Source organism: Electrona antarctica (genome assembly GCF_951216825.1).
Source record: "Electrona antarctica genome assembly, chromosome: 16".
In the NCBI taxonomy this organism is placed as follows: domain Eukaryota; kingdom Metazoa; phylum Chordata; class Actinopteri; order Myctophiformes; family Myctophidae; genus Electrona; species Electrona antarctica.
The window spans coordinates 15,599,912-15,618,184 of NC_136797.1; the positions used below are offsets into that span (position 1 = coordinate 15,599,912).

An 18,273-nucleotide genomic window follows, 5' to 3' on the forward strand; every position below is an offset into this window, starting at 1 on the left:
GGAAACTGACCATGTGACCACTAGCCTCGGAAACCCGGACGTTTTTATTTCCAGGGAGAAAAACCGTCTGACCGTCTGCACCTTTGTTAAATTGACACACACGTACACACACACACACACACACACACACACACACTCCTCTCTCTCTGTCGCTCTAATTAATTAGTCTCATGTCCTGCAGCTGTGCCTATAGTTTCTCATGGCAGATTCTGCCGAGACCTGCCTATGCCATAAAAAGCATAGGTGAGTTCCAGTCTGTCATGTGACCACTGACCAGAATTATGTACAACTAGCTACTTCCTCCACTTGAGATATACAGTAATTATTGTGCAAAAGAATGCAATCTGTACAGTCACCGTCCTTTTCAGAGCTTCACATTTTAGGTCATTTTTTCCATATACGGTAATGTATATGAAAAAAGCAAATATTATTATTATATGGACAATGTACATAATTATTAGCTCACAGCCTTCCTCCCACCTTCTATATTCACACTGTGAGGACTATTAGGGAACACCGTGACTCTGCTCTACCGTCTGCTGTAATCAACTGATGCTCCAGACTAGTTCTCATAAAACAGTATATGACTCCCTTGTCTCCTCTAACACAAAGAAGAAAATGTTCCTCTTCTTGACCTCAGGGCTTACCTGTGCAGATGAGAGATAAAACTGAATAAACACAGAGAGGCCAATTAGGTTAGGCGGGCGCGGGGAAAGACCAACAAACACCATCAGCACTGCTCATAATAAACGACAGAAAGAGGATATTGTACAGTATGTGTGGGGATTCGAGAGACAGATACAGTGTGCGTGCGTGCGTGTGTGCGCAGCAGAGTGCCTCAGAGGCTCTGCCTGAAGACTACAAGCCTAATATCTCCGCAGGCCAAGGCCAAGGGGGAATTCCCCTTCAGGCTAGTGGATGAGATGTTTGGCTTCAGTGTCCCTTCCTGCGCGAGAGACCCGGGTATTCGAATCCCAGGTATTACACGCGTGTGTGCGTGTGTATTCAGTTCAGTTCACTTAAGATCGGTTATATTTGTACACTCTTCTGAGTTCAATATTAACATTGAGGATTTTACACAAAATCAGCTATACGTGTCTACTGTATTTGGGCTCTTTGATCAGTGACGGCTGCGAACTTCAAACCGCTTATCTACAACAAAGCAGATGCTCAAATGTCCCTAAACAATACATCCTTTCTCTAGACGAGCCACAGCTGAAACTGCTTACTGCCCTCTCCAGTACAAACACGCACGCGCACACGCACGCATGCATGCACGCACGCACGCATGCATGCACGCACGCACACACGCACGCACGACAACAACAACAGTTTAGTGGCCTCTGAAACTCTAACCCAGAATAAGAGAGTGAGACTTTGGTAGACATGGCTGTTAAACAAAGAGCAGATGGTTGGTCTCACATTGGAAAGATGTTGAGACAGAACGCTGCGGCCACAGAACACTGTGTTTGTCTATGTCACAATGCTGTCCACTCTGGACTGCACAGGAAGGAAGGCAACACAGTCACTCAGCATTTAAATCGTCACATTTCGACAACTTGAACTTAAAATGTTAGTTAAGCAGTTTAACCCCGGTGTCCCTATTTTAGGCATGCCATTTTAGTTCAGCAGCCATGTTTTTAGCAGCTAAATAACAGCTATTTTTTAACATAGGGCATAAGTGTTTAGCTAAGCTTAAAAGGTTAGTTTTATGATCTAGAGTGGATTGGTATGATTGGTGAAACAAAATACCAGCAAAGAGTAAGAAGACTAAACAAGAATCTAACTCGTACAAACCCACAACTCTTACGAGGTAAGTACAGGGGTACTTCCATCTGAAAACATTTAAGGACTCTTGGTTGCCTCAAGGTGCTTACTTCATTAAAGCTGGGGGATTTGTGTAAAAGTCCATGATAAGTTGGTTGTGGTTGTTAGAAGGCCCCAGTAAAAATAGTGGTCACGCAACACTTCCTGCTGACACAAAAATAGCCTATCCTGCCCTATAAATAAACAGTGTTGGACTTGGAAAGCACCCAGACTCCAACACTTAACAGCTACTGAGAGAGTTAATGTACAGCAATAGGAAAAACATACAACACTCCCTCGGTCACGTACAGTGTGCACATTCTGTAGTAGACATTTAAATGGAACTGAAAAACGATATGTAGCCTGGCTGCACATACCGTGCACAAAATGTGTAGGTGTACACCGATAGATCTTCACAAGGAAAAAGGAAAAGGGAAAACGAATTATGTCACAAACTCTTGTTAATAGCTTTCATTGGTTAAATGTTTATAAAAACCCACAGATGGACTTAACCACTTATAACCTGGCTTTTCTATTTTGGCCGTGTCATTCTAGGCAAAATCACACCCGGGTGAAGTGAGTGGTGCAACTCCGCGTGGGGGTGCCCAGGGGGTCCTCGGAACTACCAGCTCGAGGCCAGCCAAGATCTTTAACTGAACTAGGCCTATCTCTACACCAGTGGTTCCCAAAGTGGGGTCCAGGGACCCCCAGGGGTCCTTGAGGGAGTTCCAGGGGGTCCCCAGCTAAATGATAGTTTGGAACCAAATGGACCCCTGTGGGTCTGTAACTCTGAGAGTGTACTAATGGAACCAAACAAAATTAACATTGATTTTACAATATAAATCGGGGGTCCCAGAGATAGAAATGCCATTAAATGGGGGCCTGTAGACTAATGCATGTCAAACTGGGGGTCCTTGAAATTAAACGGGTTGAGAATCTCTGCCATAGAGCCGTAAAAACCTTCTCTTATGGCGGTCCCTGGCATAGCTTTTCAAATGGGGGTCCGCGGGCTAATTAGTGTCAATTTGGGGGTCCTTGACATGAAAAAGTTTGGGAACCACTGCTCTATAGAGTGCACTTCCGACAGCAACCGCCAACAGTTGCATTGTCTGTCGTACAAACTCTATTTCCACCCACAGCTTCCTCGCGTCATGATGACACATAATGAATTAATGAATTGCATTTTTATAGCGCTTGTCCAAGTGCTCAAAGCACTTTACAATGGTTCATTCATTCATACATTGGGAGGTGAAGCGGCGAACAGTCGACGCCAGCGTCCTCACTTCCCACATTCACTTCACACACCAATGGTGGCGAGCTCACACCGACCGACTCATTGGAGGCAATGTAGGGTTCAGTGTCTTGCCCAAGGACACTTCGACATGTGGACAGGAGGAGTCGGGATTCGAAACTGCCGACCCAGGGATCATTGGACGACCAGCTCTACCTCCTGAGCCACAGCCCTGGGTAAGCAACCAGGCCTGGCAGAGATATGCGCTCCGAGGAGGACACTTTTTTTAAGTCTGTGCCTGTGTCTTGTGACACACCAGTCTCCTCATCCAGCTCTCAATCAACTCTGCTGGACTTAGTAGTGCCATAAAAGCTTCAAATAAAATGGCACGCCCAAGCAATTAAATGTAGGCACGTGGACAATGCACGCACACATACACAGGCTCAAACTCTCTCTCTAACGCACGCACGAGCGTGTGCACACAGTACACACCCAGTGTGTCACACACACACACACACACACCCACAGTGTGTCACACACACACACACACACACCCACAGTGTGTCACACACACACACACACACACACACACACACACACACACACACACACACACACACACACACACACACACACACACACACACACACACACACACACACACACACACACACACACACACACACACACACACACACACACACACACACACACACACACACACACACACACACACACACACACACACACACACACACAGTCCCCAGCCAGTTCCCAACTGATTTGCTGAATACTGGCTTTCTCTGTCCATGTGTCTGTACTAGTTCATGTAAACAGGAGATAAGAAATAAAGAGCCAGCATGGACTGTTCCCGCTTTAATTGGATCCATGTCTAAACAAGACTCGAAGCTATTTCCCTTTTTCTTTCCTCTTTCCTCACTTTGAACTCGCCTCCAGTCCATGTTTTGTGCATCCTCTCTCACTGTGGAGTGGGACACAGCTATGTGTGTCCCTATGTATACATGTCCCCGTGTCTGTCCGAGCACGGAAAGCTGCAACACGCTAACTCTGTCCTTTCTCGACCGTTTAGGCTCGCCGTTAGTGGGCCGGCGCCCCCCTGGACGTGTTCCTGCGGGTCTGGAACCCCCACGCGGTAACTCGACCGTTTCGGACGCCGGGCGGCTCGTCAGAACCGGGCCGGCCCCCTGGGTACGTTCCTGGGGGTCTGGATGTTCCAGGGACACACCGGGGAACCCCACACGATACCATTTCTCAAAGATCTTTTCTAAAAAATAATCAAAGTACAGTACAGTACAGAGCACAGTACACTACAATACAGAGTAGAGCACAGTAACTATAACAATACATGTATAGTTGCACCGCTCAGCTCACACAGGTGTGATTTCAGAGCAAAGGTATGGTAGGGCCTAAATGGAACAAAATGATCTTCTTTGATTACAGTTCAGGCCCAGGGTGACGCTCATCATAAATGGTCTCTCTCTCTCTCTCTCTCTCTCTCTAACAATACATGTATAGTTGCACCGCTCAGCTCACACAGGTGTGATTTCAGAGCAAAGGTATGGTAGGGCCTAAATGGAACAAAATTATCTTCTTTGATTCAGTTGATACAGTTCAGGCCCAGGGTGACGCTCATCATAAATGGTCGGTCTCTCTCTCTCTCTCTCTCTAAATGGTCGGTCTCTCTCTTCTCTCTCTCTCCCCTCTCTCTCCCCTCTCTCTCTCACACACCCAAAAACGAGGCCAAAGAACATGTACACTGATGTGCATCCCCCCTCTCTTAGATCCATCCCTGCCCCCCCCCCTCTTAGATCCCCAGATTAAACCTTTGCTGATTTAACAGCATTAAGACCCTTTTACAGCACACAACCACACCACACCATTCCATGCCAAACCTCGCAAAGCCAAGCCAAATCAAATAAACAAACCTAGCGGAGACATTTATATGATGCACTACAAAATGTTTGATTCTATAATGTGATGGATTATGTTTTTTTTCTTTAAAAAAAAACTAATTTTGAGAGAAAAAAAAGCCATTCAATACACCAACCACTGTGCTGGCACATCTTTAGAAATCAGATTTGTTTTTTGTTTTTGTTGAGGAATGTTTATTTCCTTTTCCTATTTAATTAGCAAAAGTCAGTTTCATGTGTTTTCTTTCTTTTTTTTTGCCTTTCCGAATTGATAAAAACTAATCTGATTCCAATCTGGATTGGCAAAAAATTCATTTTCAAATTCATATCGTTTTAAAAATAAATTGTTCTAACTCAAGAAAGTCCACACCACAACTATACCGACTCAGTGTGTGGATGCTCACCGAATTATCGTCATCATTATCGTCATCATTATCACCATGAGAATCTCTGTATTTGGAGAGAGAGGCAGCATAATCCACAAGCGCACACATCAATTAGACACATTAATTAGACACATTTTGAAATGGGGGTGTGTGTGTGTGTGTGTGTGACGTGTGTGTGTGTTTGTGTGTGAATGTCTGCTGTTTAGATGTGTTGAAACCGCACTGCACAACTCCATGTAGAAAGATGAATGCAGCTTTGTGTAGGTTTACGTGTGTGTGTGCGTGCGTGCATGTGTGCGTAACCCTTTGTAATCCCTTTCAGTCTATAACGAACAGCTGGGGAGGGGAGAGTAGGGTAAAGTAGGGTAACCATGTAGAGCTGGGTGGGTGCATGCAGGGTGATACTAGGACCACTGTCAACAATGGAGTACACAGATAATAGAGGGGCGCAGTACCAGTGTTGTTTTCGTCGACTAAAATTAAGACGAAAAATGTTCGTCGACTACCTTTTTCCACTGACAAACTAAATGGAAACTAAATGAACACTAAGCTATGATGACTAAAACTATATACCGACAATTTCGTCAACAAATAAAAACTAGACAAAAATGTTAGGAAGGGACTAGTGGACAAGAGATCCAGTACAAGTCATTTTACAATTAGTTGCATGCTGAAAATAGCCGATCTACAAGCTCACAACGCGTCGCGCTGCGACGCGTTGTGAGCTTCTAGATCGGCTATTTTCAGCAAGTGTAAAAACGGTCATTACGACGGCATCAAGGCCTGCCAAAATACAATTTAGTCGACTAAATCAACTGTAGATTTAGTCGACTAAAATCTTATGACATTTAGTCGACTAAAACTAGACTAACACTAAAACAGGTGACTAAAATGTGACTGAAACTAAATGAAAACTATTGAAGAGACTAGGACTAAAACTAAAATCAAAATGTGCCGCCAAAAACAACACTGCGCAGTACTTAGTTCAGAGTCTCAGACTAGCCATTGGTCCGACAAACGACAACCTACCTCAAACCCTAACCATAACCGCAAGCACGGGAGCAGCGCATGTCCATCGGAATTACGTGTGGATCCCATAATAGAGTACACCAATAATAGAGTACACAGGTGGTACTGTGGGATAGTAAGATAATTACAGTACAAACGTGTGTGCTGGGTGCAACAAGAACAACACGGTTTATCGAGGGTTGCAAATAAGCCTAAACGCAGTTTATTGGGGTTGCAAATAGCCTAAACATTATTTTCATTGTCGATTAACCCATTCAAAATCAGGACGGGAACCCCTTTTGGTGTTTTAAGGATTATGTTGTACTTTAGATATTGAACAATAGCAGATCTACAAGCTCATAGCGTGGCATCTGCTATTTTTGAGAAATCTTGAAAATGTGGCGCAAATCTTTTGCGCCAAATCTTTTGGGGTCCCTGGAAAAACATATTTTCAGATGGGGCTCGGCAGCCAAATACAGATAATTCTGGGGGTCCTTGACATGAAAAAGGTTGAGCACCACTGACATAGAAACATAGGTTTTTCAGAAAATTGCTGATTGCTGCCCCATCAAACACAAATGTTTGGTCAAACAATGTGACTCCCATTGGAATTGCATTGTGGCAGCCATTAATCACAGACAGAACACAGAACATTACTTTGATAGGAGTGTATATGAGGCCTCAAGACTAAGAACATGGCTGATTGGTAACTGGAGGAGCAGAGTATATAGGAATGTCTGTCTCCTTGTAAGACTGTGGCTGCTCGCCAAAAACCATTCCCAGAAACAATCTTACAATACCTGCCAGTTTCTTAAATACGCACGAATGCACGCACACACGCACGCATCACCTCCCCGATTCTATTCACTATTTGGGCCAAATACTGTAGATAGAATGTATGCCCAAAGGCTCCCACTGTAGATTGGGCACACACAAGAGACACAAACCTATCCTCCTGCCCAAAATGTACCCAAATGTGATGAGGTCAGCACATTTGGGCACACACAAGAGACACAAACCTATCCCCTTGCCCAAAATGTGCCCAAATGTGATGAGGTCAGCACATTTGGCATGTGGCTATGGCCTAATTTAGCCCAAGGAGTGTTTTCTGTGCAAGCTTGGAATGGATTCATAATCATGACACATGACATGCTTCTTAAAGCATAATTAAATTTGTATTTTATTAAAATTGTTTTGCCTTCAGAAAATGAATGGTACTCCAACTTTCAACCCCTGAATTTACCATGATCCACAATTTATATAATACTCATTTGTAATGTTATTTGGACGAACCGAAAAAACCTAGAACGGTTACTTTTGCAATATTTCTTTTGGGTCAGGCCCATTTTTTTTGCTTAGATTGACTGGCCTAAATGTATAGTACGAGTCTATTACAATTGTGATTTTCACACTTCTATGGGTCATACACAATATCTGCTCTAAAAAGACCATCTTCTCTGCCAGGCAGTTTCCCTAACATGTACACACGTCAAATATATCCGTCAACTCACACTGTGTTGTGTGTACATTGTGTATGCTATGCATGTCTCGGGTTGAGAATCACTGCTAGACCCGTAAAAATCTTCTCTCATGGGGGTCCCTGGCATAGTTTTTCAAATGGGGGTCCGCAGGCTAATAAATGTCCATTTGGGGGTCCTTGACATGAAAAGGTTTGGGAACCACTGTTCTAATAGGAGAAACAAGCCTCTAGTACTTTCAGTAATAGAATCCACTCTAGTCAAGGAAGCAGTGCCTCTAAACTTATCAACTTTGGGTTAATACAATAACCATAACCGCAAGCACGGGAGCATACAATAGCAATCGTAAATTGATCTAGTCATCATTCATATATCACTAGTGTTGTTACAGTGTTTACTGAATATCATGTCCGTAATATCCAATAGCAGTTTCTCTGACGCATTTAACCCCATTAACGCATTAAACCCCATTTATTTAATTGACCGTACTTGGCCCCCTCTTTTCATTTTCATGGAATGTTTGCTTTTATGACTTATGCTTAGAACAGGGACGCCAGGATCCGTGTGGTTAAGAAGTCTCTACCTTATTTAGCCCTCTTTCTCAGAGACATCTGCGTGTAGTACATTGGCTGCCAGATACATCCAGCGAGTGCGGAGGAGGGTCCTGAGTGAAACATTTAGCAGAGATTTGACTTCATATTTCTGAACCCGGGCTAAAACAGTGACTCCATTTACAAAAGGCCAATCTGGCCAAATGCCCAACTACATAAAAAAAAAGAAGATATTTGTGTAGGCATCCTGCTTCTCGTTTTGTTGGAGAATGAATGGGGGGGGGGGTCGGGGGGAAAGGCATTCCTACGCAATCTATCACTGACATATGACTCCCAAAATAGAATCAAGGACAATTTTTCTTTCTATTACCCCTTGATTATGGGTTTATAAAAAGCGCAATGGAATGAGGACTATTGGCTCAGAAGTGAAACATGCTGTGTGATATTGGAACTATATGCTGTGCTTCAGTTACCCCACGGTAGGTTTGTGGAGCACGAATGTTCCTTTTCAGCCAATGCCCTGCTTTACCACCATGCAGTACACATTCACACCTGGAAACGTCCCAGTACAACCACAGTCTTATGGTACTTGCAGACTGCTGCGTTTTATTTCCTCCAGAAAGTGCCCAAAAAAACGCAGAATAAAACACCACCATCTGCAAGGACCTGTACGGTACGATGCGGTCACACCATCAGCGATAAAGACCTGTCCTGTACGATGCGGTCACACCATCAGCGATAAAGACCTGTACTGTACAATGCGGTCACACCATCAGCGATAAAGACCTGTCCTGTACGATGCGGTCACACCATCAGCGATAAAGCCCCGTCCTATACGATGCGGTCACACCATCAGCAATAAAGACCTGTCCTGTACGATGCGGTCACACCATCAGCGATTAAGACCTGTCCTGTACAATGCGGTCACACCATCAGCGATAAAGACCTGTACGGTACGATGCGGTCCCACCATCAGCGATAAAGACCTGTTCTGTACGAAGCGGTCCCACCATCAGCGATAAAGACCCGTCCTGTACGATGCGGTCACACCATCAGCGATAAAGACCTGTACTGTACAATGCGGTCCCACCATCAGCGATAAAGACCTGTCCTGTACGATGCGGTCACACTATCAGCGATAAAGACCTGTCCTGTACGATGCGGTCACACCATCAGCGATAAAGACCTGTCCTGTACTATGCGGTCACACCATCAGCGATAAAGACCTGTACGGTACGATGCGGTCACACCATCAGCGATAAAGACCTGTCCTGTACTATGCGGTCACACCATCAGCGATAAAGACCTGTACGGTACGATGCGGTCACACCATCAGCGATAAAGACCTGTCCTGTACGATGCGGTCACACCATCAGCGATAACAAGAGACAAAGGGACTGGCAGTCATTCATTTCCAATGGTAGCTGGCGCTATTAGTGACATGGTCTGGTGACAATATATCTGCGACTTGGCAACAAACAAAGTTGAGAAATGTTGAACTATGCAATTATTCTATGTCATACGCATACAGTTGACCTTTCCTGGAAATAGGCCAGGAAAGGTCACTTAATCCACGGGACAAATTGTTTATTTTGTTCATTCATGATAGGGTAATCAACTCATCAGCCAACATGAAAATACTTTGACAACTAGGACTAGTAAAATGGACTCTCCTATACTGCACACAAGCCGCAAATAACAAACGTATAAACTAGTCGTTATAAATATGAAATGAATAAAATCAATAGCAACTGTGTGGCCTATTTCTAGCTTAAAATGTTCTCTGAAACAACAATGTTATTGTTGTTGTTACGTTGTACAGTACTATAGGTCAGGGGTCAACATTTTTCATGCCAAGGACCCCTTAGCAGAGAGAGAGATGAAGCAGGGACCCCTTAGCAGAGAGAGAGATAAAGCAGGGACCCCTTAGCAGAGAGAGAGATGAAGCAGGGACCCCTTAGCAGAGAGAGATGAAGCAGGGACCCCACTAGATATTGCATAAAATCGTGTTGCAGGTTCGACTTTTTCATAGATGGCTTCATAGACTTGTTTGACAGCACTATCATCAGCGATTTGTTTGTGTGTTTGTTATGAAATAAATACAGTAGATCGCTTCCCAACAAGCTGCAACTGCTCTTCAGAACTCAACTCAACCCAGGAATAAGCGACAGTGACACAGCGACTTGGCGATACATATAGCACTGATAGCAGCAGAGTCGCTGTCGTGAGTGAGTGCAGCCAGGGACGTGCACACAGACATCAAAGGGGAATTCAGCCCCAGCCCTTTTACTCGTCTGTAAAACAACTGCCCTCTCCAGACCAAGAATGCAGCATTTGCTACATGGTGAAAGAAATGCACATGCCGGAAGGCAGCATTCAGGTCTCCTGAACTTGAACGCAGCATTTGCGTTGAACAAATTTGTTTAGAAATCCATGTCGTACACAACCGCATCTCCACTAGCTAATGAGTGCTGGGTTGAGCCCCGAAAATAGCTGATCTAGCGGCGGTGGCTCAAGGGTGGTCGGCGGTGGCTCAGGGGTAGAGAGGCTGGATGCAGGTAACCGCAAGGTTGCCAGTTCGAACCCAGCCTCCCCCAGAGTTAGTGTCCTTGAGCAAGACTCTGAACCCCTAATTGTTCCTGATGTGCTGGTTGGTGCCTTGCATGGTTTCCTCCGCCATCGGTGTGTGAATGTAATGCACAATCTATGTAAAGCGCCTTGGATAAAGGCGCTATATAAATGCACCATTTATCTACAAGCTCTCGACGTGTCGCAGCGCGGCGCGTTTTGAGCTTGTAGCCACATTTTCACAATGTTTTTCCACGTTTTTTGTGCCGTGCTATGAGCTTGTACTGTAGATCTGCTAATTTTCAATAGCTAACATAATACTTAAAACACCAAAAGGGGATTGAACCTTCAAATGCCTGATAACAAGCACACTCATCTAACAGATCACAGATCACAGCTGCCCCCAATTATCAATCTTATCTGATGATTTGGCCAAAAAGTAAGTAATACAGTTGGGATAACAACTGCAGTTATACTCATTGCCACATTTATGAAAAAGACTCAAAACTAATATTGTATTGTATGACCAACAATGCATATTATACAAAGTATTGTGACTGAGTGCAATGCATAGTATAAATAGTGGATCAGCCTACTACTGATTAATCAACAGTAAAAATCTACATTGTCTGCAACAGCAAAATTCCACACTGGTTTCTGACTGATCCTAAAATCAATACATAAGCCATGACACGCATACAGTGAAGGGCATGGCATTATTGACTTATATAATCAGCAAGAGAATTCTGATGTAAAAAACAGCAATGTGTCCATCGACATTTTTTGTAAATATGCCTGAGAGAGTTTTCAACTGCAATTCCCGTTTCTGGATTTGTAGTTTTGCAATTTGATCACATTTACATTACATTACATTGCACTTCCAAAAAAAAACGTCGTACATTAATGTGTCCGAGATGCAAAAACATAAATGATGGTAGAATACAGACAGATCACGGGTCAAAGATCAAGGATGTATGGTATGGTAAATCCAACTATTATCCAGCAACTAAACCCTAATATAGTTGACTGGGGGTCACCAGGGCTTTATTAGTAGATCCACTAGCAATTCCCCAGTCTCCTCACGGAAAATAGCCGATCCACACAAGCTCACAATTCGTCACACGGAGCTTGTGGATCAGCTATTTTCTTCGCCGACTGTTCACCCCAGAACAGGGGCGCTCTGAAGAGTAGAACATAACAAAGGATGTGGGAGTGAGGCATCTGATGCTACAATATGTATGATTACGGTTCCCTATTACAAATGGATGCAGTCTCTTGTTCCTTAGCAACATTCACAGCAATTCTCCACAGTGCGTATTCTTTTCGTGCCACCCACCACAGGCTCTTTTGTACAATGCTTTTTTTTACGGTTTAAATAACCCATTTAGACCTGAGATCAGATTCTAAAAATGTCTTCTACATCCTGACGGTTTTCTGAAAAAGCTATGTTTCTATGTCAGTCGTTCTTCGATTTTTCAAAAATAGCAGACCTACAAGCTCGTAGCGCGCCACTCGGTGGCGCGCTATGAGTTTGTAGATCTGCTATTTTTCAATAGCTAAAGCATAACATAATGCTAACACCAAAAGGGTCTGAGAGTGTACAAATGGAACCAAATGGACCCGTTAGGGTTCCATTTGTACACTCTCAGAGTTAAATTTTACAATATAAATTGGGGGTCCCAGAGATAGAAATGCCATTAAATGGGGGTCCGTAGCCTAATGCATGTCAAACTGGGGGTCCTTGAAATTAAACGGGTTGAGAATCACTGCTAGAGCCGTAAAAATCTTCTCTTATGGGGGTCCTTGGCATATATTTTCAAATGGGGGTCCGCGTGGCTTATCAGTGTCAATTTGGGGGTCCTTGACATGAAAAGGTTTGGGAACCAGTGGGGTAGACTGTTGGTAAAGATGTGAGACTGAGGGCAGGTTGATTCGGACAGAATATCACCTGTGACCTCGCAGCCTTCTCCTCCACCTACCAACTTCCTTTCATTCTTTGTCTCTCTCACACACACACACACACACACACACACACACACACACACACACACACACACACACACACACACACACACACACACACACACACACACACACACACACACACACACACACACACACACACACACACACACACACACACACACACACACACACACACACACACACACACACACACACACACACACACACACACACACGAAATCTAACAGACAACATGACGCTTAGATGGTTTAAAACCAGCACAATAGTGAATACCCCCCCCCCCCCCCCCCCCCCCCAAAAAGAAAAGAAAAAAAAACTTAGAACAACTTCCGTACCGTTTCCTGGATAACATAGGCCTACCAGATCAAAACCTTAAAGGAGGGACGTGCCCAAAACACAGTCTTCCTCTTCTGGCACCGTCTATGTCAACAGAAGCCACAGCTCATCATCCTACCCCACCTAAGCTTGTTGGAGTCTCTTTGAAACTCTCGTCTACGCCAACCAAAAATATCTCATTTAGCAAAGCCGTCTTTACTCCACCTCTCTGGCACACCACACCCTCCCTCCATCTTTTTTAAATGTATACTTTTTTCAGCCGACAGACGCACCGCCAGACTCTTCCTGTCTGGCGCTCGCGTCTGTGTCATTATGGTCGCCGTGACAACAGATGAGTCACGGTGGTGCTGCTGTGTGTGCAAGGCAGGCGCCTCACTTCCTGTGAGGGAATCTTACGAAAAAAGTGAGTGAACGATCCGACTGTCCTAACATGGAAGAATCTCTCCCTAAAGAGGCTGATTCATGCTTTGCTGAACAGGATCAGATCTCGCTGTCTGGAATAGTTCAGCCCAGACTGCTGGAAGGAATTTGTGGCTTTTACATTACCGATTCAAAAGAGTTCACGCTGATCTGTGTAGACTAGAAACACCTCCTAAAATGACTCAACGTGTGTGTGTGTGTGTGGGCGTGCATGCATGCGTGCACACTGCGCACACACACATTTCATGTATGTGATTTGACAGTATGTGATTGGGTTTGAATAAATAGATAGTAACTCGTAACTACTATTATACACTTTAAGTACACTGCTCCAGACATCCATGGACACAAATGTGTGCGTGACCACACACACACACACACACACACACACACACACACACACACACACACACACACACACACACACACACACACACACACACACACACACACACACACACACACACACACACACACACACACACACACACACACACACACACACACACACAACACACACAGTACAGTTTACTCACGTCGGTTTTTCTAAACTTGGCTTTGAGGCTCTTCATGTTCAGTCTGGTCCATACAGTTTGTCTCACTCTCTCAGAAAGGCCTGGGGGGGGGGGGGGAATGAAATGCTGGTTAAAACCCCACACTGCAGTCAAGTCAGCATCAGTGTTGATTTCGTCAACTAATACTATGACGAAAAATTTTCGACTTTCACTGAGGAAAACTGAACAAATGAAAACTAAACTAAAACGTTAGGAAGGGACTAGTGGACAAGAGGTCCAGTATAAGTAATTTTACACGTGGTTGCATGCTGAAAATAGCAGATCTACAGCTTGTAGTGTAAAATCAGTCATTAGGACGGCCAAAATATCTTGTACAGTAGCTCTGATTTTTTTTTCCGGGAGCCCAATGGCTGATGTTCCATAGCCATAGAGTAAAGCCATGTTCAAGGTAGAGTGCAGGCACAGGTGTTCATGTAACAGAGTGATAAAATGGTCCATTCTACTGTGTGTGGGAGGTCTCTTTTTTCCTTTCACCACTTGAATCCTAGAGACTGTCGAACTGATTTCATTTCATTTCATTTCATTCTGCAGCATGCGAGTAAAGTCATCTGGCCCACATTCACCATTGTGATAACTGCTTTAGGGAGTGTTGTGGGCAACATCTGGATTCATATATTACTTTGATGTTCCATTGTAGAATCACAACAAGGCACAGGTGTGCCTCGTGTAGCTTTTGACAGGTTATAATGAGTCCGAGTCAGCAAACCAGACTATGCCCGGAACTCACAAAAGGAGTGTCCTTCTTCCCGTACTTTGATTTACTTTCATTCAAATCAGACACGGTCAAAACACGGACGTGTTTCGGCCAAAGCCTTCCTCGGCGTGATTGATCACGCTGAGGAAGGCTTTGGGCCGTGCCTGATTTGCCTGTGCCTGACTGGAATAAAAGTAACTACTCACTTCCACTCAGCATTCACTTCCATGAGTGCTGGTGGTCTTTTGCTGGTCTTGAACTTTTCTGAGCCTTTTCTGAGCCTTCTAAATGAATTACTTGTTGAGCTGTGACTGAGTTAAGCTCGCATTTTTTTTCTTCTATAATAATTCCGCCTGGACAAAAAAAAGGCATAATCCTTTATCATGACCCAGGTGAAACCCAGGTCACCCAGAAGAGCATCCACATATTTCCATGTGATTTAACCCATTAAAAACAGGAAAGCTAGCCCCTCCTATAAATGGCTATAGTGTTGTTTGAAGTTTGAACAAACATTGAGGCTAAAAAACATTAAAAATGCCAAATACAAAGAAGAAAAACAACAACACAAAAGTGTTTTTCGTTTTTTTCTTCTAAGTATTTGTTCGGCCCAAAAGATTGTGTTTGTTGTCATGATTTGCCACGATCAGAGTTGGCTTTTTCTGAGGGCTTACTGGTCTTTAAATAAATACTTTTTGAAACGTCTATGGGAAAAATGTATGGGGAATTCTCGTCTGGGTCCCTCGTCATTCTGAAAGCGGGTGCAGGGACTGCGATGGTGGGTCACTGGTCGTTTTGAAAGCGGGTGCAGGGACTGCGATACTCTATATAAGGTTAGGTTTAACAGTTTAAGCACAGTTCACTTAGGTTACGTCTAGGAATACCAGCAGCCTGAGCAGTTCCGCCGGCTGTACGCCCGGCCCGGGGCGACTCCACTGTGATTTGAGGGCGAGTTCGTTGGTATTCGTAGAATCGGCCTCGGGTCTTAATGGGATGTTAAATCATGTCTCCTCACTTATGTTAGGAATTGTGTCAACGGGAGGAGTAGTAATTTTGGTCAGAATACTGTACTGACTTTTATGTCACTACTATATTTCTTAAGCCAGGACGGGAACCCGTTTTGGTGTTTTAAGCATTATGTTATAGCCTACTTTAGCTATTGAAAAATAGCAGATCTACAAGCTCGTAGCGCGGTGACACCAAGTGCCGCGCTACGAGCTTGTAGATCTGCTACTTTTGAAAATGCAATTCTTTGAATATACTGTATATTCTTTCAGAGCGGACGTTTTTAACTCAAATACTTGCTTCTGGGGGGGGGGTCCCTGGAACAACATATTTTCAGATGGGGGTCGGCGGCCAAATACAGATAATTCTGGGAGTCCTTGACATGAAAAAAAGTTGAGCAGCACTGACATAGAAATATAGGTTATGATTTAGAAGCATTTATTTTTTTTTATTTTTTATTATGGGCCTCAGAATAACTCCTATGCTTGGTTGACTGGAAGCAACAACCCCACTGACTCTCAAAGGGCTGTAACTAAACCCCAGAGCAAGTATTCTCCAAAATAGATCAGTCGGCATCTCCTGGTGAAGGTTCTGTAGCCTGACACAAGTCTGTAAAAGCCCAGTTCACTGCAACAGTGATTATCTCAACCGGTTTTCATTTCAGAGACCACGACTAATATGATATGCATTACTATAGCATTATAGGCCACAGATAACCATTTGATACGATGTGCGATCTCTGGTACGGGGTATAGGACCCCAATCCTCAACACCATCTCAACGCCAGATTTGGCACAAACATGGGGTCAAATTTGCCCTTCCAACAAACATCAAAAAGTGTAACTCCTTAGTACCCTCCCTCCTTCAAAACCGCCATAAAAGAACACCTGTCTGCAATTCCCCCCCCCCCCCCCCCCACACACACACACACACACACATTTAGTACATAAATATGTTCATTGTTACTATTGTTAATGATGTCTTGTATATTATTTATTGTATATCTTTAATTGAATTCAATACACAGGACCACAATGGCCTGAGAAAAAATGAAAACTGTTTTCCAACTGTATTCAATCAATCCTTCACTGTAAAATCCTCCACTTTTATCTAACTCTGAGCATGTAGGCTATAAATGGAAGCAAATGGACCCATATTAAGGGTCCATTTGGTTACATTGTGTAGTGAGAATAGATCAGTATGGGTCCCGAATCCTAACATCCTTTAGCAGGGGATCCCCCTTAAAGACCCCTCCCTGTGGTCCCCACGACCCACGTTGAACGGGAACAGAACGGATTAGGATATTAGTGAAAAAAATAATATGTTACCAACACTGAAACCCACTTTCTATAAGAGAGCACGTACAGCATTGTTGAATAACAATAACATAAAACGTCTGTAAATCTTAACAGTTACGCGTAATCATTAAGTGGTGAACAATAGGTTTATGCGGCGCATATTCTATTATTCTCGGAAGGACCGGCGTTTTTGTCAGACACGCAGATTTGGAAACAAAACCGAGTGCCTTGGTTTGACACAAAAGTAGCATTAAATGCGCGCGACATGATGTATCCATGATGTATCAACACGGATGCAGGAGGAGGATAGTGCCGAAAATAACCGATCTACAAGCTCACAGTGAGCCTCGATGTGACGCGCCGTGAGCTTGTAGATCGGCTATTGTCGGCACGCGACACCGTCGTACGGAATAATGAATATTACTAATATTACAATGACTCTAGACTCACTGTATGTAAACCAACATAGAGTAGGTTAGCTATGGCCACACACACACACACACACACACACACACACACACACACCGGGCCGGGCATAGGAACAAATAGCCTACTTACCCTACAAAAGTTGCAGTCGCTGGAGGACTCGACAGGACAGGAGACACTGAGCGAGAGAGAGAGAGAGAGAGAGAGGGGGAAAGATTGATTCGGAAGAACCGTTGTCCTTAACACCATTAAGCCGGTGAAACAACTAACAATAGTCTGACTGACTGCATGGGAAATCCTGCGTGGAGTGGAGTGGAGGAGTAGAGTAGAAGAGAGCCGAAACAGGGAAAACAAAATGCATAAAGGAGGACAAAACAGTGCGCCTTGGCGGCGGCTGGCTGGCTGTACACACTGGTGGTCTGAGGGCTGAGGCGGCCTGAATACATTAAAAAGTTGAGCTATTCAAGAAGAGGAGCCCCCTCTTTAGCTCGGGACTCAGTCGGGACGGGTCTCTCTCTCTCTCTCTCTCTCTCTCTCTCTCTCTCAACGAGCATTGTTGTTACCCGGTTTAGGATGG

The 18,273-nt window shown here is 44.1% G+C and overlaps 1 protein-coding gene across 5 annotated transcripts in view; it reads right to left on the minus strand.

Annotated features, from left to right (window-relative positions):
• The window catches only part of rai14 (retinoic acid induced 14), a 76,079-nt gene extending 57,806 nt beyond the window's left edge, over positions 1-18,273 (minus strand). For 3 of the 5 annotated variants that reach the window (XM_079524639.1, XM_079524638.1, XM_079524637.1), the window contains exons 1-2: positions 17,829-18,273; positions 14,238-14,317 (exon numbers count right to left, since the gene is read on the minus strand). In XM_079524639.1, coding sequence (XP_079380765.1) covers positions 14,238-14,273 — 36 coding nt within the window. In that variant the 5' untranslated portion in view covers positions 14,274-14,317; positions 17,829-18,273. The remainder of the gene's footprint in view (positions 1-14,237; positions 14,318-17,828) is intronic. The other 2 variants (XM_079524636.1, XM_079524635.1) reach the window with 1 other exon arrangement.